The 25402-nt window shown below is 42.4% G+C and overlaps 1 protein-coding gene across 7 annotated transcripts in view; it reads left to right on the top strand.

Annotated features, from left to right (window-relative positions):
* The window catches only part of RAD51B (RAD51 paralog B), a 787871-nt gene that overhangs the window by 465513 nt on the left and 296956 nt on the right, over positions 1–25402 (top strand). For all 7 annotated transcript variants that reach the window (XR_007727250.1, XR_007727251.1, XM_050797048.1 and 4 more), the window contains one exon: positions 2362–2458. Coding sequence is in view for 5 of the 7 variants with exons in the window: in XM_050797048.1 (XP_050653005.1) it covers positions 2362–2458 (97 nt within the window). In the remaining 2 variants the exon portion in view is untranslated. The remainder of the gene's footprint in view (positions 1–2361; positions 2459–25402) is intronic.

Here is a 25402-nt window from a genome sequence, read left to right as displayed (position 1 = left end):
GAAGCTCAAAGGTACACAAGGTCAAAATCAGAATTTGAACCCAGTTTTACTAAACTCCAAAGCTCATACCCTATATTATAAAAGAGAAATGACCAGGCATGGTGGCTCATGCCTATAATCCCAGCTACCTGGGAAGCTGAGGCAGGAGAATTGCTTGAACCTAGGAGGCAGAGTTTGCAGTGAACTGAGATCATGCCATTGCACTCCAGACTGGGCCACAGAGTGAGACCCTGTCTCGAAAAAAAAAAGACAGCGATGAACACAATTCCTTATTTATACTCGTATAGCTGAACAGTTGTTTCAAGGAGGCTACTTGACCATTTCCAGCCATTTTAATTAAAGACATATCTTAGGTGATTCTCACTGGTCGATGGAAAGTAGCAATACAAAAGAATATGAGAGATAAGATTAGCAAATACTGAGTGGAATCCTGCAATATCTGATTATTGCTGCAGAGTGACTAGAGACTCACAAGCCCAGTGGGCACACAGAACTTAAAAGGTTGTCTTTACTATTCGAGTACTTCATTTCTTTACCTGACCTTGCCGTCCCACTCCCTCTCAGCCCTCAATTAAGCTGCCATTGATATAGGATTTATAATGTGTCACTGGTCCATTCAGGATACAGTGACAGAGGTGTGGCTGAAAAGCTGGATAATAAAGAATGGGGGCAACTTCCCTTTCTGTTCAAATCGGGGTGGCAACAAAACCATAGCTGACCCTTGGTTCAGACCAGCACAGTCCAGCTAGACAAATATTCCAAGCACTGAATTGTGCACTAAATGCCTAATGCCCCTTGCAGAAGGGACATTGCCTCTGAGTGACCAAGATGCTCATAGTTTCTTCCCACCATGAGAACATCTAAACCTTGGAAAATGATTATAGTATTCATTATGTTATTATTTTCCAGAAAAGAATCTGTATTTATTCTTCCTCTAGGCTTCTAAACGATAAGGTAGACTTTACAAATGAGGATTTTTTAGGAATAGTTTCTTGACCATACCAAATTTGAAAATTTGTGTGACATTCGATTACATGAGTTAGATAGTTTTAAAGTCCTTTCCAGGGATCTTAAATGTTATGAACTTTATTTTGTATAGGTAGGTTTATGCTAATTTGTTTCTTAAATACATAATGAGACTTCTTTTGTTAGAATTTAACTATTTCAAAGAGGAGTGTTATTTCTTTAGAGTGAAACTCATTCATTCCTATATCACAAATTTGCAAATAAAACTCTGACTTTTAACGATAACAAGCAAAGAAGCCACAGGCATCCAAATTTTATTTTATTTTATTTATTTGTTTGTTTGAGACGGAGTTTCGCTCTTGTTGCCCAGGCTGGAGTACAATGGCACGATCTCAGCTCACTGCAACCTTAGCCTCCTGGGTTCAAGCAATTCTCCTGTCATAGCCTCCTGAGTAGCTAAGACTACAGGCGCCAGCCACGACACCCGGCTAATTTTTGTATTTTTAGTAGAGAAAGGGTTTCACCATGTTGGCCAGACTGGTCTCGAACTTCTGACCTCAGGAAATCCGCCCACCTCAGCCTCCCAAAGTGCTGGGATTACAGGTATGAGCCATGTGCTTGGCCCCAAAATTTAAATTATTAATGTTATTCAACACCAGTAATATCTTAGGTTGTGGTTGCAATTTTATTTTATTTTATTTTTAATTTATTTTAATTAATTTATTTATTTTTAGACAGAATGTCACTCTTGTTGCCCAGGTTGGAGTGCAATGGTGCAATCTTGGCTCACCACAACCTCTGCCTCTCGGGTTCAAGCGATTCTCCTGCCTCAGCCTCCTGCATAGAGTAACTGGGACTACAGGCATGTGCCACCACGCCCGACTAATTTTGTATTTTTAGTAGAGACTGGGTTTCTCCATTTGGTCAGGCTGGTCTCGAACTCCTGACCTCAGGTGATCCTCCTGCCTCAGCCTCCCAAACTGCTGGAATTACAGGCATGAGCCACTGCAGCTGGCGGATATAATTTTGAAAATTAAAGTCTGTTCAAATGTGTACATGTGCATTTAATTGTGGTTAGCTGCCTATTATTTAACTAATATGATAACACCCCTCAATCCCAACTTACTCAGCATTTAGAATGAATTGATAGAGGTTTTACTCTGAAAAAAGTCAGTCTATTTCCTCAGTTTTCTGGGTTTTGAATAACTGCTAGGCCTTGCCAGATATTCTGGCCTAAAGATAAAGCTGGTGAAAGTCAGGGCTGGGGTTTTCCTACCTGTGTATTTATCAGTCTTCTCCTAAACCAAAGTCTGCCTTTTGATAGCTCTAATAATTAATTTGGTCTTCCCTGTCTTTCTTCTCCCTTGCCCCTCCCCTCTCCCTGTCTGTTCACAGGTTATCTTGACGAATCAGATTACAACCCATCTGAGTGGAGCCCTGGCTTCTCAGGCAGACCTGGTGTCTCCAACTGATGATTTGTCCCTGTCTGAAGGTAAGGAATCTGTCCTGGAGAAGCTGAAACTTGACACTGACATACAGCCCCACTGCCTTTCCACCTCCTGTTGAGAGCTGGGAGATATGGCTAATAGGCCTTGGCCAGTGAACCCAGCCAGAGCCTGTTGATTTAGGTTTGACCACCTTTCCTGGCATCCGATCTCTTATACTGGGGAGTCTCTTGCCCTGCGTCTATAAGTGAGCTCCATTTGGAGGCCAGTCACTCCTCTGTGGGCTATTTCAGGTCCTTAGTATGAGGGCTGATGAATTGTTAAATGACTTTGTTTTTGAGACTGATACTCAAAGATTGGCTTTCCCAGTGGTCCCCTAGCAATTTAGCCTTTTGTTTGTGCTGAGTTCCTTTGGACTAAAAAGCATACATCAGTTTCATGTGCCAGAGATATGACATTCTTGATCAGCTTTACAGAAGATTAAGAAAAAAATCTCCATGCTGGTAAATCTGCAAAATTTTCTCCACCCTCCCCTGCTAGCAAAGGTCAGGCTGGCTATGGTTTCGATGGCAATAAGCTTTACGTAGCTGGGGAAATAACACCAGTAAACCAGAGGGTGGTTTCTAGTTTTATTGAAAGTGCTTACTTGACAATTCTGAGTTGTTCTCCTTGTAGTCTAATATCTTTCATGCAGAATGCTATGGGCCTGGGTAGACATGCAGAGCTCTTCCAGGCCTCTCCGCCCTTTCCACTTTCTGAGAATTGTTCATGATGGACTATGGGAGACTTTTAGGCCTAGCAAGGCTACTGACTGACTGCCCAGATGGTCTTCTGCAGAGCAGCTTTGCGTTATGGTCTTAGAAATTGCAAGAACCACACCTCTGCTTCTTAGTGGTGGCTTAAGGAGTGAAAACGAGTGGCTTATTTATGAACACTGTACAATGCTTTGTGTACCTTCCTTCTGAGTTCAGGGATACATCATCAGAACCCCCATTAGCGAGGCTGAAGACCTGCATCATGGAGTATTCCTCCCCCTGAAACTGTTGTCATCAAGTCTGCTTAGTACTTCTTTCCGCATATATCATTCCTTTGTCCCCTCTTTTTTGTAATGTGTGTTGTGGTCAGCTGATTTACTAAACTCCCAGTTGGATTATTGTAGTAACATCCAGATTGGCCTTCCCAGCTCTAGCCTCTACAGTTTACATTCTGCCACTACCAAACTGAACTTCCCCGTCTGGCCTCGTTCTACTCTGTTGCTCTCCTACTCAGAAATCTTAGAGAAGATTTTTTTGTCTGTTTGTTTCTTTTTTGTTGTTTTTTTGTATGTTTTTTTCTGAGAATGACCTAAAATCAGTAAGCTGATTTTAACATATTTAGGGATTTGGGGTTTGTTAGCTTGAAATCAGCCATGGCGAAAGTATTTATACCATGGAAATCAGCAAATGCTAAAAATCAGGTGGCTTGTTTTTTTATTTCCTCCCTTTGGGTAGACGGGTTTTCAAAACACCCCTGGATAAAGTTAATGATTTTAACCCTTCATAATCTGTCATTTCCTTTCTATTCAAATTTAGTTTCTGCCGGTATCTTAGGTGAAGCTCGTATGCCAAGCGTGCTGCCTTTGGCCTGCCCCTCCCCAGGCCCAGCTCCAGGCCTGTGCAGAGACAGCTCACTTGAGAACAGCGCTTCTCTTTTTCACTTCTGCTGCTTCTCGTCCCACATCCACTCCTTCGAGGCTTATTTAAAGACTGCCTCTTTCACAGAAGCTGCTTGCCTATGGTCTCACTCTCTGTTTTTCCTCTGTGGCCACTCTATCTGCTCAACTATATAAGGAAAAAGTCTAGAAAATTAATTTTACTTTTCATGTTTTTCTGCCTAAATTGGCAGATTTTAAAGACAGGACCGTGTCATATTCTTTTTGTATCCATGTTGTCATCTGGTGACTAGCAAAGTTCTAGACACATACTAGCCAGTAAATAAATGCTGAATGAATATAACAGTAAATACTTCGGAAGAACAGTGACCATAAGAATCATATAAAGCACCTATGAACATTGTTAAAAAATTGTTATAATTATCACACACACACACTTATTCAGCTCTGCGGAGACCAGAATCGAGTAAACTGCTTCCTTATTTGAAAACCAGTGAGTACTTTTCTTTGTGCTGCCTTCCTGGTTTATCTCAAGCAAAAAAGAAGAACAAAAAACATAGAAAAGAAATTGCTTTGGGGCTGCAGTATAACTGCCACAAGACACCCCTGACGTCGTGTTCATAACAAAGGAAGAGTTACCAGCTTATCCTCCCAGAAATCCAAGAAAGAATGGAAATAATTGATTTTTCTAGATTTGTTTTGTATAGCTGAGCAGATAAAGAGGCTATATAAACATATTCCTAAAGTCTATAATGAAGGTTTTTTATTAGTGGATTAAAACGGACAATGTCTTAGAACATTTATAGCCATTCAAATATATTACAATGGTTGTTAAGTTCCTATGATTTACGCACACACATGTGCACATGCATGTATAAATTGCTCTGTTTTGTTTCAAGCATTCGTTGTATCAGCTATGCCATTGTGTTATTAACTGTGGTGTTGGGCAGGCCCTTTTGATCACTTTGGGTCTCAGTTTCTTCTGTTACATGACAGGTTGGATGAATAGAAGATTGCCGAAGTTTTTTCCAGCTCTAGCATATAAGATCATGAGGTAGGTCTGAAGGTCAGGAGCATTCACCCACTGATGGGGTTTAATTCTGACTTACAGAGTAGGAAGAATGGCTGCGTTGCTCATGTTGCCCTAGATTCAACACAGTCGAGAGGATCTTTAATAAATCTTAGCACTGATACTCCGGCATACCTGCAGGAGCCTTTCCTCCCTGTATGTTTTCTCTTTCTCACTCTGGGTACACTTCTGGTCTTGTCTGTGTGTCTCTTGCTCTCTCCGCCTCTCTCCACACAAAGTTATACAAAATCAGAAGTGTGTGCTAACCAGTGAAAATGAGAAACACACCGGGATGGGATGACTTTGTAACTCTGGTCAATTTGCATAAGTTCCGAAAGTTCCATTCTCCCAATAGTTTGTGAATAGGATAGTTTGTGAAAGGCAGGCTGCAAATTGACAAGCACACTGCACATATGAGGAGATATTTTAAGTAAATAGAGAAAATTCAGTTTGCCCTCTCATTCCTTCTCAAGGCACAAAGCTCAGGGGCAGGAGCAATGCCAGGAGAGTCCTTGGCCCTTGAGGTGTACTTCTCCCTTCTTTGGCTCTCCCACCTGGGAGCTGGATAACTCAACAGTGGAATGAAACCTCAATGAAGAGAATTATACCATGATGTCAAGCAGTGAACATGAGTCTACTTAATCCAAGCCAACAACTCAGCCACAAATTTAATAAGAGTTGGGGGGGCGGGGATACCCAGCAACACAAAAACAAAGAACTCTCAACTTTACAAACACTGGGAGGGCAACAGCTGGTCAGCCGAGATTAAAGGAGCGTGAGAGAGCACCTCCCATCTCCTGACTTCTCCTCCCCCATAGACGTCCCTGCAGCCAGCCAGGGCTCGCTTTTTACAGCCCTGTGCAGATGACCTTGTTCCAGCTAAGATAGGAGCACTTTTGATCTCAGCAGGGGGATGCTCTGGGCCTGCAGCTGGCAGATATTAATAGTCCAGGATCTGTTGGGGTGGAAGAGATCTCTCGGTTGGGCCAGGTCACTTGTATTCCCTCCTCTGCATCAGAGCAGAAGGGACTTCATTTCCCTGAATCAGCCCCTGCTGGGTGCTGCTCCTCTTAGGTCCACTCAGATCATTTGATCTCTGGCTGCTCCTGGCTGCTTGTTCTCACCCCACAACTGTTTTCAAGGGAGCACTGTTTAAACAGTGCACTGTGCACTGCAGCTGAATTCTATTACAGGACAGGATAGACCTTGTCCCCCCCGCCGCCAAATCCCAGTGTTTCTCATGCTCACTGGTTTGCACACACTTCTGATTTTGTATACCTTTGTGTGGAGACAGGCAGAGAGAGCAAGAGACAAGACCTGAAGTGTACACAGGCGAGAAAGAGACAGCAATACAGGAAGGGGAGACTGTTGCAGGTATGCCAGAGTACCAATGCTAAGGTTTCTGAAGGTCCTTTTTATTGTGTTTAGGGCAACATCAACAACACAGTCATTCTTCCCACTCTGTAAATCAGAATTAAACCCTATCATTGGGTGAATATTTCTAATCTTCAGACCCTCCTTATGATCTTAATTGTTAGAGCTGGAAAAGACTGTAGCAATCATCTAGTCATCCAATCTGTCATTCAACAGAAGAGATAGGGACAGAAATAAGGATTTTTTGGTTGTATATTCTACATTGTTCTAGACTAGGTACTTTGAGTCACAGTATTTTCTTCTTCAGATTTCATTTTGTTGACAGAAGTTCAGACATACAGGTTATTATAGAGTTCCGTGCTTAGTTATTGTGACTGTTCTGTGGCCAAGGGCACGTTTCTTAGCCCTTGCCAATTCTTCCTTATGGTCATTGGAGATACTGAGGATTGTTGGACCTCAGTCATAGGTAACATCTCTTTCCCCCAGAGTGATTAATAGAGAAGGGATCTAACAGTCCAAATGGCCTAGGATGCCATATCCTGTTCCAAAGTCACCTGGGATTTGAGCAGGATCGGCTGAGTGCCCACCTACTGTGACACAGTTGGTAGGTGAGATTTGACTGATGGTAACAGTGAGCCCTGTGCAAGATGGAAGCTGTAGACCATTGGCTTGCTTTCTTCTGATGATTTAGCAGAGTAGCAGTTACTTCATTATGGTGACATGGCCCACTTCAGGAGTTCCACATGGCTTTATGGAAAAGAAGACAATATTGGGCTGCCATCTTGGTATTCCCAGCATCTGGCATGTTGTATCCTGTTTTCTGCATTACTTGTTTTCGATAGATCAGAGCACATGAAAACTAAAAATGTAAAATGTGTGGGTAGGTCAAGGAAAGAACACAAGAGAAACAGCAGTACTTCCTAGAGCCAAAAGTGGTTTCTAGTTTTATTGTTGGAAGGCTTTCTATTCTAGTTGGAGTCAGGGGAATTGATGGCTGATTTCATGTGCAAGAGAAAGTATTTGGGGATTCATATTCCCTACCAAGCCATCCCTGCAAAAAGTTGGAGTCCATTTGAAAGATTATATGCAAGTTTGTGGCTTGTGTTCTCTTTTAAAATAAGTTCAACAAGCAAGAGCAGCTCAGAATGGTTGGGACAAATCAGAGACTCATGGTTGTGAAAGAAGCAAACTTCAAAGCGTGGTATGAATTTTCAAGTCTTATTTCCACTCTTGCTTTCCAGCTGGATCTGCTCTGGATTTACTGCAGGATGTTTGAAAATGTGGCTCCCTGCTAATCTCAGACAGTTGCTATGATCAATGGTTTCTTTCATTTCCGATAAAAAACACTGGTGTTTCTACTTAAATTGTGTGTATTTTCAGCTTTATTATTAGAGTTGTGATTTATTGTCCTGCATTACCCAAATTTGTAATCCATTAACCACAGACTTTGGGGCGGGTTGGTCAAGTTAGCAGAAATCTCTACATATTTTAGCTCCAAGGCCCTTCGCAGCCCAGTCTCAAACTAGATGTTCATTGGTTTGTGTAGGGCCATGTACCAATGGGTATGAGTGGAGAAGTTTTAAAAATCCACTCCTTGGGGGTATGGTGCAAGTTCCCTAAATTAGTACTTTGAAAGCCTATGGTCTGACTACAAAGTTAATATTAACAACTATGATCAACATTATTAACATTAGTGTTTCCCTAGTATTTTTAATTGTCTTAAAATGATGAATTTCTTAATCTACCTCAAGCAACTGAAGCATGAAGGAGAGAAGAGAATTGCTGAAAGGCCACACAGTGAGGGGTGGTGTGCTGGGAACAGAAGTCAGAGTCCCTCCCGTGAAGTTTTAAATTTGGTTACTGCTGCCTCTTAGGAGTGAGTTTTGGATAAAAATGTTTAAGTGTCCTAGTGACCTTTCAGTTTTTGTTTCCAAAGCCACAGACTATATCAACACACACAATTTTACATGGTTCTATTCACAAGGGCACACGCCAGCCAGTGCTCTACTTCCCTGGTATTCAGGAGTCCATAGCACTTGACTGGGCATATGTCTTCCAGCAGCTGTTCAGATGCCATGAAAGGCCTGATTTATAGAAAAAGATTAAAAGCACCAAAACATGTGTGGTATTCGGCTAAAGAAAGCTTAAATATTATGTGAGGTAGGGGAGGCTAGAGTTGAGAGGAGATGGGCACAGCCTACAAATGTCAGAAAAGCTGTAAATCCCAAAAGGGAGAGGAATGTGTTGAGGGTTTTCAGCCTGGAGGCCAGGGGGCAATATAACCTCAGCTGGGAGATCAAAAGGAGAAAGGGAACATTAAAGTCAACCACCAGGAAGTGCTTCTTGGTCAGGAGCTCTGTTTTGCTGGTGCTAGTTTGTCAAAAGGAGGCACATTTGAAGCACAAGATGCGTTACAGTTAAGTTAGGTGAGAGCCAGAGAGGTTTCTTTGGGGAGCAGTCCTTTAGGTAGTTTGTGTGAGAGTTGGGCTAGCTTTGAAAGTAGTTTCCCCTCACACTCAAATCTTTTTACCATCTAGGATTTACTGTCTAATTTCTCAAATCTGTACTGTTTCTGTTAAGGTCTCAATGTCAAGAAGGCTGGAGGGACAAAACACCAAGGCATCTTTGTCAGTTGCCTCAACTAGAGAGGTGACAACAGGGCCAAAAGCTGAGAGAATGAGATGTCAAGAGGTGGTGTGATCCCAGAGGCCTTCAAGTTAGAAGGACTCTCTGAGAAGAGATCCTCGTTTTCCATCACTGCAGAGAATGCTATACCAAGGGCGAGAGGCCTCTGGGTCAGAGATCATAAAGAAGAAAAGAATGGCTGGATTTTAGGGGTGGTGCCCAATGATTAGTTTGTGTTGTAATGTTACATGAAGTATCTTCAGAATGCATTTGCAGTGTTTACTGAGATTTGGAGAAGGATCGTAACACGGTCTAGCAAGGCAGTCTAGCCCAAGGAAGGTCCAGTTGAGGTCCAGCCTAGTTTCTGATATCTATCCCTTCCAAAGCTGCATGTTTAATTAAAGAAGATGGATGATCTTCCCCAGATAGAGGAGGGCTGTTCTTCAGTCAAAGATATGGAGTGGTTGTGTTTCTCCACCAAAACCTTTATTCCATTTTCTCAAATTTTAGCACACATCAGAATCACCTGGGGGGCACAATACACACATTATGGACCATATACTGTATGCCTGGCATTGCATTATCTCATTTAGTCCTCACAACCACCCTCTGAGGATAGTACAGTTGGCCCTCCTTATCCATGAGTTCTGCACCCATAGATTCAACCAACCATGAATCAAAAAATAGTAGGGGAAAAATGGATGATTGTGTCTGTGCTGAACACATACAGACCTTTTTCCTTGTCATATTCCCTAAACAATACAGTGTAACAACTATCTACAAAGCATTTACACTATATTAGGAATTATAAATAATCTAGAGATGATTTAAAGTATCCAGGAGGATCTGTGTAGGTTATATGCAAATAGAATGCCATTTTATATAAAGGACTTGAGCATCCATGGATTTTGGTGTCTGCAGGGGGCCCTATAATTAATCCCCCACAGATACTGAGGGACAACTGTATTAATTATCCCATTTTGTAGATGAAGGAACTGTGGCTTAGAAGGCAACACAATTAGTGGCAGAGTCAGGATTTCCACCCAGGGAGACTGGCTCCAGAGGTACATTTTTATCTACTAAGCTCTTTTGTAAGGATACAATTGAGATTATCATGACTATGTATAAATAGGAACTAAAATACAGCCAGATCACATGGGAATTGGGAAGGTTGAAACTTAGGTTATTCTCTTCGTTTTTTGTTGTTGTTGTTGTTGTTTTTTTGAGACGGAGTCTCACTCTGTCGCCCAGGCTGGAGTGCAGTGGCGCCATCTCAGCTCACTGCAACCTACGCCTCCCAGGTTCAAGCAATTCTCCCACCTCAGCCTCCCATGTAGCTGGGACTACAAGCGCCTGTTACCACGCCCGGCTAGTTTTTGTATTTTAAGTAGACACGGGGTTTCACCATGTTGACCAGGGTGGTCTCGAACTCCTGACCTTGTGATCTGCCTGTCTTGGACTCCCAAAGTGTTGGGATTACAGGCATGAGCCACCGCACCCAGCTCTTATTCTCTTCATTTATCTCATCTCCGTCTTGCCTTTCCACGACACTGACACTTGACTTTATGAATCTGATTGACCCATTTTGTCTTTCACACCTGGTAATTCTGTGCATGGGTTGCCCTTTAATCTATTCAGCCATAATGGTAAAGAAGATGGCCAGTACACCCATCCTTTCAGCAGGGTCCATTGATGGGGGGCATTTTCTCCTTATAAGGGGCTATATATGAAGTACAGATTCCTTTTGAAGGGAGGTAAGCACCCAAACATAACATCTAATGGAAGGACTTTGTCCAACTGAGCAGATATTATAAGTTTGCTAAGTAGGACTGTGTAGCTCTATTGACCCCTTTAGTCATTTTCATTCTCAGCATCTTCTCCTTCTTCCATTTATTTATTTATATATTTATTTAGAGACAGGGTCTTACTCTGTTGCCCTCACTGTAGCCTTGGCCTCCCAGGCTCCTGTGATCCTCCCACCTCGGCCTCCCAAGTAGCTGGGACTACAGGCATGCACCACCATGCCTGGCTAATTTTTTCAGTTTTATTTTGTAGAAACAGAGTCTTGCTATCTTGCCCAGGCTAGTCTCAAACTCCTGGCTTCAACCAATCCTCCTGCCTCTACCTCCCAACGTGCTGGGATTACAGGTGTGAGTCACCACACCCAGCCCTCTCGTTTCAGATCAAAAGTTTGGTAGAAGTTACCTATCACTAGTCCATGCCATCAAACCAATATACTGTTTTCAAAATGAAATGTAAAAATATTTTCTCTTTTTTTTTTTTTTCTTTTTTTTTTTTTTTTTTTTTTTTTGAGACAGAGTCTTGCTGTGTTGCCCAGGCTGGGGTGCAGTGGCACGATCTTGGCTCACTGCAAGCTCTTCCTACTGAGTTCACACCATTCTCCTGCCTCAGCCTCCCAGGTAGCTGGGACTACAGGCGCCCGCCACCACACCCAGCTAATTTTTTGTATTTTTAGTAGAGACAGGATTTCACCATGTTAGCCAGGATGGTCTTGATCTCCTGACCTCATGATCCACCCGCCTTGGCCTCCCAAAGTGCTGGGATGACAGGCGTGAGCCACCGCGCCCAGCCCCCAAAATATTTTCTTTTAGCCCCAGATAATCTGGCTCTTCCTTGATCTAATTTTCTTTAGATCCATTTTCTTTATACCTTGAATTTGTCTTCAGGAGGGGAGAGATGTCTCTTCTGTTTATCCACAATCCACTGTCTAAACTATTCTTATCTGGTGAGATATGAGGCCTAAATTTAACCATGTGTAAGTTACCTCATATTCAGGGACATATAACAGAGGCACATTAGCCTAGGCTGTCCCCATGGACAGCCATGATCTATCCACTGCTTGAGCAAGGGAAGCCAGAGAAGCCAAGAAGGCAGCTGGATAACTCAAATATGTGCAGTGGAGAACTCTGTGTCTGTTAGTTACATCCTTTCCATGATTTACTGTATACGAGAGCAAAATTACTCTCTACCCTCAGGGGAGTGTCTGAGTTTTGTGGGTTAAATGCAAATGTTTATGTATATATGTGCAATGTATGTGTGTGTTGAAGGTGGAGATTCCCGTGTTTAATAGAAGGTCTTTTTAGGTTCTGATGTTGATTTTTTTTAAACCATACTTCCATCTAATAGGTTCATCAAAGCAGCTAAGATAATCACATTTCCTGGCACTGTCATCTCCAGCTGTAGAGGATGAAAAAAATCCAGTGGACAAGTTTAAGGAGACAAACTTTTTTTTGTGTTAAAATATGATATTTAGGTAAATGAAGCTAGAAAAGTCTCAAAATAAATTCCATCTGAGTATGACTCTAGGCCAGAGATAGAATAAGCAATTGAAATCTTTAAATGTAGACCCCAGAAAACAAACAACAGCCAATAAGTGGCTGCCAGAGACCAAGGGGTGGATCCAAGGCCAGCCAGGAAGAAGTTTCTTGCTCCATCAGGGACCAAACTAGAAATGAGGGAAATAGCTTGGCCTTTGACTGGATAGTACAAAACTAAGGTAAACCAGCAGAAAGTCCTGTCTTAGGGTCATTAGAATGTGAGGTGGTTTTTGTTTGTTTGTTTGTTTGTTTGTTTTGAGACACAGTTTTACTCTATCGCCCAGGCTGGAGTGCAGTGGCATGATCTCCACTCACTGCAACCTCCGCCTCCCACATTCAAGTAATTCTCGTGCCTCAGCCTCCTGAGTAGCTGGGATTACAGACACGCACCACCACGCCTGGCTAATTTTTTTGTATATTTAGTAGAGATGGGGTTTTGCCATGTCAGCCAGGCTAGTCTCAAACTCCTGACCTCAAGTGATCCACCTGCCTCGGCCTCCCAAATTGCTGGGATTACAGGAGTGAGCCACTGTGCCTGGCCAGAATGTAAGTTCTTGGGGGCAGGAATTTTTGTCACTTTTGTTCAGTGCTGGATCCCCACATCTTAGAAAGTGCTTGACAATAATAGTTAATAAATAATTGATGATAATAAATACTATATGATGAATGGCAATAGGCAATTCAGGGAACCATGTGAGAAAGGAAAGAACAGAAGCAGAACAGCTCAGCTTTTGAAGGAGAAATCTCCCACCTTCACACAAGGATGATGACTGAGTAACTTAGTGTGATACACTATAATGATATTTATTAGCCACCAACTGTCTACTAGGTCATGTGTTAGGCAGGTGCTTGGGACACAGAGACAAAAGCTACAGTCCCTGCTCTTTGGGAAGCTCACAGTCAGGGGAGGGGAAAGGGTGTAGCTATGACAGACGAGTAAGCAGGTTACTTTTGGTGTCATGATGGCACTAGGTTAGATAGGAGTCCTGGCTTGGGGATGGAGCTCTCTAGGAACTTTACAACAAGGAGGCATGTGAAGAATTAACAGCAGTTCCTAAGAAGAGAGAGAGCAGGGGAAAGTGCACCTGCCGGAGGGAAAAGCCGCTGTCATGGAATCGAGGCAGGGTATAGAGCCAGGCAGGGGCCGGATTGTGAAAGGTCTTATTCCTCATGCTAATCAGTTTGAATTTTTTCCTGAGGGTAATAGGGAGCCATTGAAATAGGGAAGTATAAAGAAAATGTGGCACATATACACCATGGAACACCATACAGCCATAAAAAAGGATGAGTTAATGTCCTTTGCAGGGACATGAATGAAGCTGGAAACCATCATTCTCGGCAAACTAACCCAAGAACAGAAAACCAACCACCACATGTTCTCACTCATAAGTGGGAACTGAACAGTGAAAACACTTGGACACAGGGAGGGGAACATCACACACTGGGTGGGGAGCTAGGGGAAGGATAGCATTAGGAGAAATACCTAATGTAGATGACAGGTTGATGGGTGCAGCAAACTACCATGGCACGTGTATACCTATGCAACAAACCTGCATGTTCTGCACATGTATCCCAGAATATAAAGTATAATAATAATAAAAAAAGAAATAGGGAAGTGACAGAATCATTTTGTAGTTGGAAGCGATTTCTCAGGCAGCCATTTACAGGTTAGGGGGATGGAGATGAAACTACAGAACTTGGATTTTGATCTCTTTGAGGCAAATCACTTTGGGGTGGGGTTAGCCCTAAACTTCTTAAAGCAACGAGAACTTCATAATAAGTTTTAACCGTTCTGAGATGTTGGGTGGCCAGGTCTGGTTTTAGTTTCCCACCTTACCAACCCGGGAGAGATTTCTTTGGTATACCAGTCTTATGAATAACATCAGGTGAGCCCTCCATTTATCAAGGCGCATTATGGTTAGAAATGGTGTCAGGCTATCTATAACTCTGCTAGGAGGTGAGAGAAAATAGCAAATGACTTAAAGTACTAAATGGAACTATGAGGGCCGTGTGTGGTGGCTCATGCCTGTAATCCCAGCACTTTGGGAGGCTGAGGTGGGCAGATCACTTGAGGTCAGGAGTTCAAGACTAGCCTGGCCAACATGGCGAAATACCATCTCTACGAAAAATACAAAAATTAGTTGGGTGTGGTGATGCATGCCTATAATCCCAGCTACCCAGGAGCCTGAGGCATAAGAATCGCTTGAGCCTGTGAGGCAGAGGTTGCAGTGAGCTGAGATGGTGCCACTGCACTCCAGCCTGGGTGACAGAGCAGGACTCTGTCTCAAAAATAAAAGGCACTGTGGAAATTAATACACATTTTATGTTCCTTTTGCTAATGATTGCAATAATAATATTGAGTGCCTACTATGCATCAGGCACTATACTAAGCACATAAAAATGCAACAACTTAGTGGGGTTCAATTATTACCCTCAATTTAGAAACAAAGAAACTGAAGTACAAAGTGTTTCCATAACTTGCTGATGATCACATAACTAGTAATTAGTTGGCATTCAAACCTAGAGTCTGGCTCTAGAGTCTTTGCTGTTGACCAGTATACCATACTCAGCTCTTCAAGATGATCATACAACTACTTCAGCTAGAGCTTACGATCACATAGTTCTGTCATTGTTAGAGTTGAGGGGTTTCCATGCATTACTACAATTGTAGCTGTTTCTTTATATGTGCCCTGAAATCTCTATACTGATAGTCAGTAGAAAAGCAGTGTGTTTTAACAGAAGCTGAAGCACTGCATTTGGAATTGGGAGACTTGTATTCAAGGACCGGCTTTGCCACAAACAATCTGTACTGTTTTGAGCAAGGCACTTAACTTTTCTGGACCTCAGTTCCCTCAGCTATACACATAGGAGCTTGCATTAGGTGAAGCTGGCAGGTCTGTCAGTTTGCTTCTTCTGTCACCTTCTGTCTTCAATGAGCAAATTGGTATGTTCTTTTTCAAACCTCAAACAGGCTTCTCTGTTCACCACTTAAAGAAGGCTGGACCAACCCATCTATGAGCATTTTGGCACATTCCTTTTGTCACTGTTACTACATTGGATATCAGGAGCAGCAATCTTTTGAATCTATAACCCATCATTTTTTAGCATATTCCCCACAAATATGGAAAACTGCTGCCGAAAACTATAGTGCTACTATATAAAGTTATATAAAACACACCAGAAATAGAATTTTTAAAATATGAGGTAGGTTCTAGTATTTTTTCCCCACATCCCATTGAGTCATTGTGATGTATTCCCACCACTTGGTATAGTTCAAATTTCTCCCTTCCTTGTTTTTACTGCAGAGCTCTTTACTGTCCCAAGTAGAGTGAGACTGAAACCAAAATTTGAGCACTGGGTCTGTTCATTCAATTGTTCATTCATTTACATATTAAGTATGAAGCATCTATAATGTGAAATGCTTGCTGAATTTTTAGGAGGCCGTAAGAACAGTATCAGGCTTGGCTCCTCTCCTCTGAAACATAAAGGCTAATTCTAGTGTTTGTCAGCTTTATCTGGCTGGAACCCTAGAATTCCTGCATACTGTAATGAAGCTAAACTTTACATCTAAACTGGCTATATGTATTGCACTACAGTGGGTAAGACAAGAAAAGTTACGAAAATAAGGAAAATCCAGAACATGAGGCCCACAGACATGAAACAGTTAAAGTCACACTGTATTTCAGCATCTAATGAATTAACAGGATGAGAGAAGCAGATTTTTAATATCAGAGGCATTCACAGAAAGGAGAGATCATTATGATCTTTGTGATGGAGGCTTGGACCACTGCCTTAGGATGTCAGGGCAGAACTAAGATGGGCCCCCTGGTTTATCTGTCCTGACTCACTGCATCTGCAGTGCCTGGATATCAGCCAGCAGACCACCTCCGTCATTGACTTAGACCCACTCACAGGGTGGCCAGCCCCCTGTTCCACTGAGAACTTGCCAGGCTGGCCATCGTAGCATGGTACAGGCTGAAGTAGCTTAGTACCTGTGGTGGGTGACTGTTTTCCTTGGCCAGCTGTTTAATGAGCACCAAATGAGGTAAACTGCTTCTTGGTTCCTCTCCTCTCTTCAGACACAAACAGTCGAGCACATCCTAGTGGAAGGGCCGTGTTAGGGAACTGGCTTTCTGTGCTGAGCATCTTGGTTCCCACATCCATCCCTCCCCGCTGGGCTAGAGTTTGGAGGAGCTATTGAAGAACCTTGAGAAAACCATTAACCTTGAAAGTTTAGTTATTCATTATCAAATCTATTTAAAAATGTTTGTAGCCAAAGCTTTACTGTCTATGGCAGTTTTAAATAATTATCAAAATCATGATTTAATTAATTTCTTCCTCCATTCAGGGTTGGCTTAGAGAAGTGGGAGATTGCAATTCACAAGTCCTTTCTGGTCTTGTAACTAACTTGCACTTTCAAATTCAGGTAATCACCTTGTCCTTTTCAGTTTATTTACCCATGACTTAGGCTAACGTTGCCCATGCCGCTGGTAAAATTCACAAATGAAACTTCACTAACTGGGTTTCATATTTGTAGGAAATAAATTTTTTTCTCCATGAGAATGTGCAGGTCAACTGAGACCAGCATGATTAATTCTAGACATGAATTAGAACAAGCCCAAGCTGAACAGCTCTCTCAGAGGAAGTCATCTGAAATTGGTACATGTGACCCAGTGTATCCTTTGACCAATTTGCATTGGAAACCACAGTGGGCATGGAAGAAATATAACCTTGATCCTTTGGCCTAATAAACATTCTTGCAATTCTTTTATTGATTGATTGATTGATTGATTGATTTTTTGAGACGGAGTCTCGCCGTGTCACCCAGGCTGGAGTGCAGTGGCGCGATCTCAGCTCACTGCAAGCTCCAGCTCCCGGGTTCACGCCATTCTGCCTCAGCCTCCCGAGTAGCTGGGACTACAGGCGTCCGCCACCACGCCCAGCTAATTTTTTGTATTTTTAGTAGAGACGGGGTTTCCCCATGTTGGGCAGGATGGTCTCAATCTGCTGACCTCGTGATCCGCCCGCCTCAGCCTCCCAAAGTGCTGGGATTGCAGGCATGAGCCACTGAGCCCAGCCACATTCTTGCAATTCTAAATGTACCTAGAGTTTGTGACAAGTGTGTGTTGGAAAACTTGCTGAAAACACATGAGTTAGTAATGTTCTCTTTCAGAAGATGAACTTGCATGGCCGAAGTGAGATTCCAGTGGGAAAGACCTGGTAGAGAAAGAGTGGGAGAATGTGTTGACCTCTGGAGGGCAGATTATGGCATGCTAGGCAATGGGTTGTGCCATCAGGGAAGGAATCTGGAAAGACGAGGAGACTCATGAGAAAGGAGATGACTTCTGCTGACAGGTCACCGTTGTTCAGACTTAGTACAGATGAAAAAGGAAATCCAGAAACCTACATGACAGCTCCTCCTGGATTGGATGAAAATATTGATTTTTTTTTTCCTAGCTGGAATTTGACAGGGTCAGTTCATGTCTGGGTTTTCAGCACTTAATACAGGGCGCTTTTGTCTTGGGAGGCGGCTGGACTGGTTTTTCCTCCAGGCAGGTGCACAGAGGGCATTTATTGTAGCCTGAAACACAAACACCAAGCCCCTAGGCCCCGATCCACACACTCTCCAGTGTGGCTCAAGGAAATAAAGTGAACAATGTCTCTTGCAACAGGCGAGCACTGTAAATGCCACTCCTGAATAAAATATTTCTTAAAACTTTGTATCCGTAACCTGATCGTCTCTTAAAACTTAATTATATGTCAGAGAAAAGGAAGCTATTGGCTCCTCCAGCTGTCCAGGTTGAACGAGAGCGCACAATGGAGCATATCCGATTCGCAGCCTTACTTAGGTAATCAGATTAATATCTCCTGAATTGAATTTACCCTTTTGATATGGAGTCTTTCAGCTGCCTTGTTTCACATCTCAAATTCTGACAAAGCTGTGCGGCCTTTGAGTAATTTCCCTGAAATCTATATGCGGGAAGCCTGTACTCTTTCAAGCAGTTTTTGGGACTTGTACCAATTAAATCTGTCTCTGGCACACTTTTAATGGCATGCTTTCCCCTGAGTCAACAACTGCTCCAAAATCTGAAGTCATTTGTTTAATTTAAAAGCAAAGGTTATGGAACAACCATTTCAAGCTTCACCAGCCAAACTCCAGTGGCTTTGAAAAGGGAGATGAGGCAGAGGAAAGGCTAATAAACTGGATTTCTTATACACAAAAATAAATTAATTATTGTGTTTCTGTAAGTTAGTATCAAATCAGGTTTGTTCACACCCTCCCTGCCAACCTAGCTCTCCCGTTCTCTTCAAACTCACCCTCTCTGGGCTTTCATATTCATGATTGAGGCTCACCCTCTTACTGTTGTTCTTGCAACACAAACATCTGGACTGGATTTTTGTCAGCTGGAGTTGAGAGAGAACTGTAAATGATGCAGTGATTTTTTTTTTTTGTCCTTATTAAATTTATTTATAGCCAGTCTGAAGCCAGGAAACATGCTAGAGCCTTTGATTGGAGGTTCTCGAGGAATGTACAGTGGATGGTATTTTCCCCTGTTGTTTTCTAAATAATATCAAGGATAGAATTACATAACTCCCAACTTGAGTATTTTTTACCCTGAAGGACACTTTATTAGGACATTTTGTGCGTCAGAATTCTTCCATTGTATTTGCTTATCCAATAGGCCTTCCTTTCTGTCAGTGAGAGAAAAGGAAATGTACATGACAGGTTCTTTCTGAAAAATTGTAAAGATGGAGAGTGAGTTTCTGGTTATTTGGGACATGAATCAGTGGCATGAGTATTTTCTTTTGCCAAAGGAACACACCATGGATCCTATTTCTACCTCTTAACAACCTCTGCAATCTTAAAGCTGCCAAATCTCAAATAATTTCATTCATTTAGTCATTATTTAAGATAATAAAAGGTCCTACAAGCAGCTTACTAAAATAATTTATAAAATATTTTTCTCTGCCCTTAGACCTTGTTAAATAACAATGCCTTGGTGTTTATAAAATTATTTAAGAAACAAAACTTTCTAGAGGAGGCTGAATCAGGTGATGATTTCTTGAGGTCCCTTCCTAGTTCTACGATTTGAGATGATTCTTTAATTTTCCTTCACTGTCATTTATAGCTGTGTCATTTAAAAAAAAAAAAAAAAAAAAAAGAGGCTGTTTGGGAATGAGATTTGCTACACCCATAGGCATTTTCTTCTTCAGAAAAGAGACTCTAGCTTTCTGCCACCCAAGTCAGTCATCCTCAGCCTGAACAATGGAGCTTAATGTTCTCCATCTTCCTAAGAGTTAGTGTCTCTTGTTATGAAAGTGAATTGAAACCAAATGTACTTTCTATTGGAAAAGCTGCCCTGGCTCTCAACTCACGGACAAAACTGAGAGAGAAGGCTCTTATAAAACAGAGGGAAAAATCCTCACTGTCATGTCATAACACCAGTTATTTCACTGTTAGACCCATGAACATATCTTTGAGGCAACACTACACTATTTGATGATGTTTCTGTGTCACTTAAAGATGGGTGTTTCGTATTTAACTCTTAGAAATGTTAGCAGATTTTTTTCATGAGTTATCTTGCTTACGGACTGGAAAAGCTATTCTTACAGTAAGACCCTTCATTAACTAAGAGGGCATAAAAGATAGCTCATGTTCTCCACCAAGAAAGGAAGCTCTGTTTCTCTCTGTCTGATGGGAAGCATTTGAGACAGAGCAGTCTCATGAAGTGTGGGTGTCTGTTACCCACTTCCCAGTTTTTAAAGTAAAAGCCAAGTCAATGGCACTGGTATTGGCAGTGAAATGAGCCACAGAGCCATCATTACTCATCACTATCACGACTCAAGGATCAGCAAATGAGAGGCCCGAAGGTAAAGAATGTTTATTTTCAAGTGGAGAAGAAAGAAAAATCACAGAGAGGTAGAGAAAGGTGAAGGGCAAAGGAAGAATTCAGCAGACATTAAGCAACACTGTATCTTCCAAGATCATAAAGCCAAATAGTTCTTGCTAGATTTAACTTTGATTATTTTGGGAGATAAAAATCACTGGGGCATGGAGTTCTCCTTCTGCACTTAGGAACTTCCATAATATTTTAATAATAACAGTAATGATAATAATACTCATCACTTTAATTAAATCTCTCTAAATAAGCATCTTTAAATGCAGTGTTGTTTGCTGTAAAACATCCCAACTAATGGTAGAGGCTGGATGTCTGCAAAGACATGGTGAGGGAACCGCCACAGAGCCGCTGGTATCGGACCCTGACAGAGTTGGTTCCTCTAGCCAAAGGAAGTGAATAATCACGGGGAAGTGGTTATTCCAGCTGTGACACACAGGGAATTTCAGTAGAATGTGATGGCCTTATATATGGAATATTCTTAGACATACTAGGATGGTACATGTAAATTATCATGGGAAACATAATTTGAGGAATACAGAAGATTATAAAGTGTTATTTGAGTCAGTTTTTTATGTTACTTTGGAACCATTGTCAGGCATGGAAATACTTTCATTGATATTCCTGTCTTCTATAATTCAAGGCCTTAATAATAAATTGATTTTGAATCAATCAGTTGTCTGAGAGACGACTCCTGGGAAGACTGGAGAGCCGTATGAGGGTGCCCACCTCTCTCCTGTGTAAAAGGCCCTTAACTCTGGCAGCTTCACTCTTGGGTGGTGTTGGTTAGAAGTAAGATCAGATACCCTGCTCACTGTAGGATGGAAGGGATCACATCAAAGCTCTGAGGGTTGTTTTCCCCTCAGGCATTCAAACATGATTTCCTCTTATCACCTGATGAATTTTCAACTGTTCTACCTTTTCCTCCTCTGTGCTTGTGTTTTTTCCAAGACCATGAAGTCTGTAAACCACACAGCAGATATGATCAAAACAATATTAGTGGAGAACCCCATGCTGTTGTCAGGATCGCCATCATAGGTATGAGTGCTTGATGCAGGATGTGAGGGGGAAGGGGGCAGTCTTTTTAAAAAGCAGGTCACAGCTGGACATGGTGGCTCACGCCTGTAATCCCAGCACTTTGGGAGGCCGAGGCGGGCAGATCACTTGAGGTCAGGAGTTCGAGACCAGCCTGACCAACATGGTGAAACCCTGTCTTTATTAAAAATACAAAAATTAGTTGGGCGTGGTGGTATGCACCTGTAATCCCAGCTACTCGGGAGACTAAGGCAGGAGAATCGCTTGAACCTGGGAGGCAGAGGTTGCAGTAAGCAGAGATCATGCCACAGCACTCCAGCCTGGGCCACAGAGCAAGACTCCATCTCAAAAAATAAGTAAGTTAATTAATTAAATAAAAATTAAAAAGCAGATTACCTGTTTAGATAGTGGGCTTCCATCCATCGCCTCTTACCTCCTCAGCTCCCATTTTCTCAACCCTATACACCTAATCTTTGCGTGGATGAAGTGCGGTCTCTACAGAATGCTTTTGTGAGTGGAGGGATGCAGAGTAGATTGTGGGTGCCATGTCTACGTTGTTAACTACAGTGCAACATGTAATCTAGTTAAAAAAAGAAAGAAAAGAAAAACCCATAAAATAAATTTTAATAGACTACCCCTAGGCAACTTTGTCTGAAGAGGAAATCATTGCAAGAAAAATGAGACTTACTAAATAGGCCATTTGGGAAGCAGGCAATGGCTATTTTAAAGGCTTGAAGTTTTAATATATGTATATGCCTTTTTCCCCTCATCTCTTGCAAATAAATAATGGTTTACATCAGGAGAAAATTCAGGAAAAAAGCCTTTTAAAAATTTTTCAGGAAATCTGGCCACCGTGTTTCTGCAGCCACTGATAAATGACAATGCCACCAGCAGTGACCTAGGATATCCTGAATTCTTACTCTTCTGAAGAGCTTGCGTTCTCTTTTCAAAGGGTATCCTGTTCCTATTGCAATCTTTAAGCTATCTCAGCTCAAGATCATCTTTTTTCCTTTAATTATCGTACTTAAAACAGCACTAGTGCTGTTAAGAAGACTCCACCCATAGATGTTGATGTCATTTGTGGGGAGAACAAGATTTAAAGAGAAGGTAACTGGGCAGGGCGCGGTGGCTCACGCCTGTGATCCCAGCACTTTGGGAGAGCGAGGTGGGTGGATCACGAGTTCAGAAGTTCAAGACCAGCCTGGCCAACATGGTGAAACCCCATCTCTACTAAAAATACAAAAATTAGCTGGGCATGGTGGCACGTGCCTGTAATCCCAGCTACTCGGGAGGCTGCGGCAGAAGAATTGCTTGAACCGGGACCCGGGAGGTGGAGGTTGCAGTGAGCCAAGATTGCGCCACTGCACTCCAGCCTGGGCTACAGAGTGAGACTCCGTCTCATCAATCAATCAATCAATAGAAGGTAACTGGATATTGGCCCCAAACATATTCTAATTCAGCAAACAGACCCATTGAAACTCAGCACTGTTATTTCAGTTCATGTTGTACAAATCAACTAAATATAATTTTGTCCATTTTTGGGGATAACTGAGTGTTCTTCATCCACAAAGGCCCAAGTCCATATAGGATAGTAGCACAATGAGGAAGAAATGTGTTTTTGTTTTGTTTTTTAGTGCTGATGAAAGGTGTTGTATCCAAGGGTAAGTTATAAACAGAGAAGCTGTTTCTGATTATGAAGATTGACTGAGCCTGCACTGACACTTCTGAAAAGGTGGAAAGAGCAAAACTGCAGTTCCCTGGAGTCTCTCAGTTGCGTGATATCCATGCATGTTTGGAGCAGAATGTAGAACGGATCCACCATTCTGCTTCCCTGCTGTCTTCTAGTTTAAAACATGTTGCAGGCTAAAATGCATAGGGAGAAGATTCTACTGCTTTACTCATCCAGCTATTAAGACAAGGATGGGATGAAGGATCAGTCTTCATAGACCTGCAGATTCCCTCCAGTATTAACCCTGTTGTTGCCTGAGGGCAGCTGGGTCAACAGGTATAACCTCCCTTTTTTTCCCTGAACAAAGGCAGCTAGACTTTCAAGGAAAAAAAAAAAAATAGTCCAGCCCTGGTAATCACACAAACAGTTCTCAAAGCCCAATTAAACTAAAATGCCTTGTCTCAGTTTCTTTCCACAGTTTATAGATTTTGCCAGCATAATTATCAAACTTTCAATGTTTCTGTCTTACATCGTCTTGTTCTGTTTGGTTCACCTGGCGATGTCTGTTATAGCCTTTCTATTTGAGGAATTAGTGGAAGATCAAATGTTGCTAAGAGCAATTTTGTTAGTATTGAAAATAGTAGGAAAGAAATAGAGGGAGCAGCCATTGTTAGCAAAATAGCCTGGTTATGTATATTAAGCTTGGGAAAGAAGAATTAAGGCCATTTGGGCTATTGATGCAAAATACCTTCGTTTTACTAACCACAGAAAAAGCCCTTGGTTGGGTTATCTTGAGTAGCTAGAACGGGGGGTGGCCAAGATGACTGGTTGCTGATTTCCAGCACTGTGCGTCAACCACCAAATGATTTTAACTTTCAGAGTTTATGGGGAAAGGGTATGATATGAATTTTGAGGTTTTTGCTGCTTCTTATGCAAAACATTATTTCGGTTTCAAGCAGCTGATCACAATTGCAACTGCTTATACCTGGTGAATTATAATATTCTCTATGGGAACTGCACTGCATGTCTGTGGGGGCCGTCCCATCTGCCTCCTTTGTGAATCTCTTCTCCTTTCAGTGCCTCCAAACTTAGGCCCCAAAGAGGGGTACAGCAGCTGAATGTCATTCTCTTGGGCTGTGGCCCAGGCATGCATCTTTCTGGAAGGATGACTGAATCCCATTCTTAAGTCTAAAGTTCCTCTTGATTAGCGGCTCCTTTTGTTTGTTGTTTTTAACAGCATCTCTGTCTTTCATGGGTAGCTTACAGGGATGTGTTTGAGAGCCCCTTCCAGCTGGGAAGCCGCCCAGCTCCCACCAGCTGAGTCGGGGGATGGCTTCCCTTTAGTTCCGCTGCTGTCTGTGGACTACAAGGACTCCACTTCCAGTCCCAGCCACAGTGGCCCTTGTCTGCTGTGCAAACTTGGCTCTCTTCTCTGGGTTTCATTCTCCAGCCATCTGGGCATTTTGGGCACCCCTCTTATCTTAGTACCTTGGCACTCAGGACCACATGTCATCCTATCATGGAGATGCAAACAAAGGAATCCTTCACCTCTAGCTTGCAGTTCCCCTGGAACCGTCATAGGTTAAGTGACAATCAGGAAGATTGGGGGTTGGGCATCGGTCTCGAGTGATATAAATGGTTTTTCTGATAGAAGGCATTTGGAATGGGGTGACAATAGCTAGGATTGTTCAGTACCAGGATTCTTAGTGCCTAGCTTCCTCCTTTTTCTCTGGCTATTTTGAAATCTAGGAGGAAAAAACATAAAGACCCCTGTGGCCTCTGATTGCCATAGCCTCTCTAGGCCTGGAAGCTTCAGCTTAGGGGCTAGAAAACAGAGCAGTTCATCTAGCTTCCTATTAAGAATTCTATGTGCATTACCCACTTTTAAAATTCCTCCTCCTACTTCCTCAACTTCTGGCTTGCAGAGGGTTTGATCAGAGTCATTCTCTCTTCAGAGAAGAATCTGGAAAGATTGGTCCAAGAGTGCTGATAGCAGGTTCACTATCATTGCCCTGCCTCAAGGAAAATAAGTATTTGATAAAAGGACACTTCCACTGCCCAGTTCACTCCTACTCCATTGTGTCTTCTCCTGTCCTTCCCCTTACCCCTCTGACCCCTACACTCATTCTGATCCCTCTTCCTGCCCGAACGTCTCTCAGTGGTCAACAAGGCAGGAGCTACCCAAAGAAAATGCAGCCAAATAGTGTTAATCACTTCCATTTAGACCTCGGTAGTCAGGTGGGGCTGCGGGTCTTTGAAAGGCAGACTTAAAATGCTTGCCTCTTTTCAGCGAATCTGATCTTACATCTGGCTACTGATCCTTCAGCCCCTG

The sequence above is a fragment of the Macaca thibetana genome, chromosome 7 (assembly GCF_024542745.1).
Source record: "Macaca thibetana thibetana isolate TM-01 chromosome 7, ASM2454274v1, whole genome shotgun sequence".
Taxonomy (NCBI): Eukaryota; Metazoa; Chordata; class Mammalia; order Primates; family Cercopithecidae; genus Macaca; species Macaca thibetana.
The sequence above is the reverse complement of the archived record's forward strand: the minus strand, read 5'-3'. Positions and strand labels throughout refer to the sequence as shown.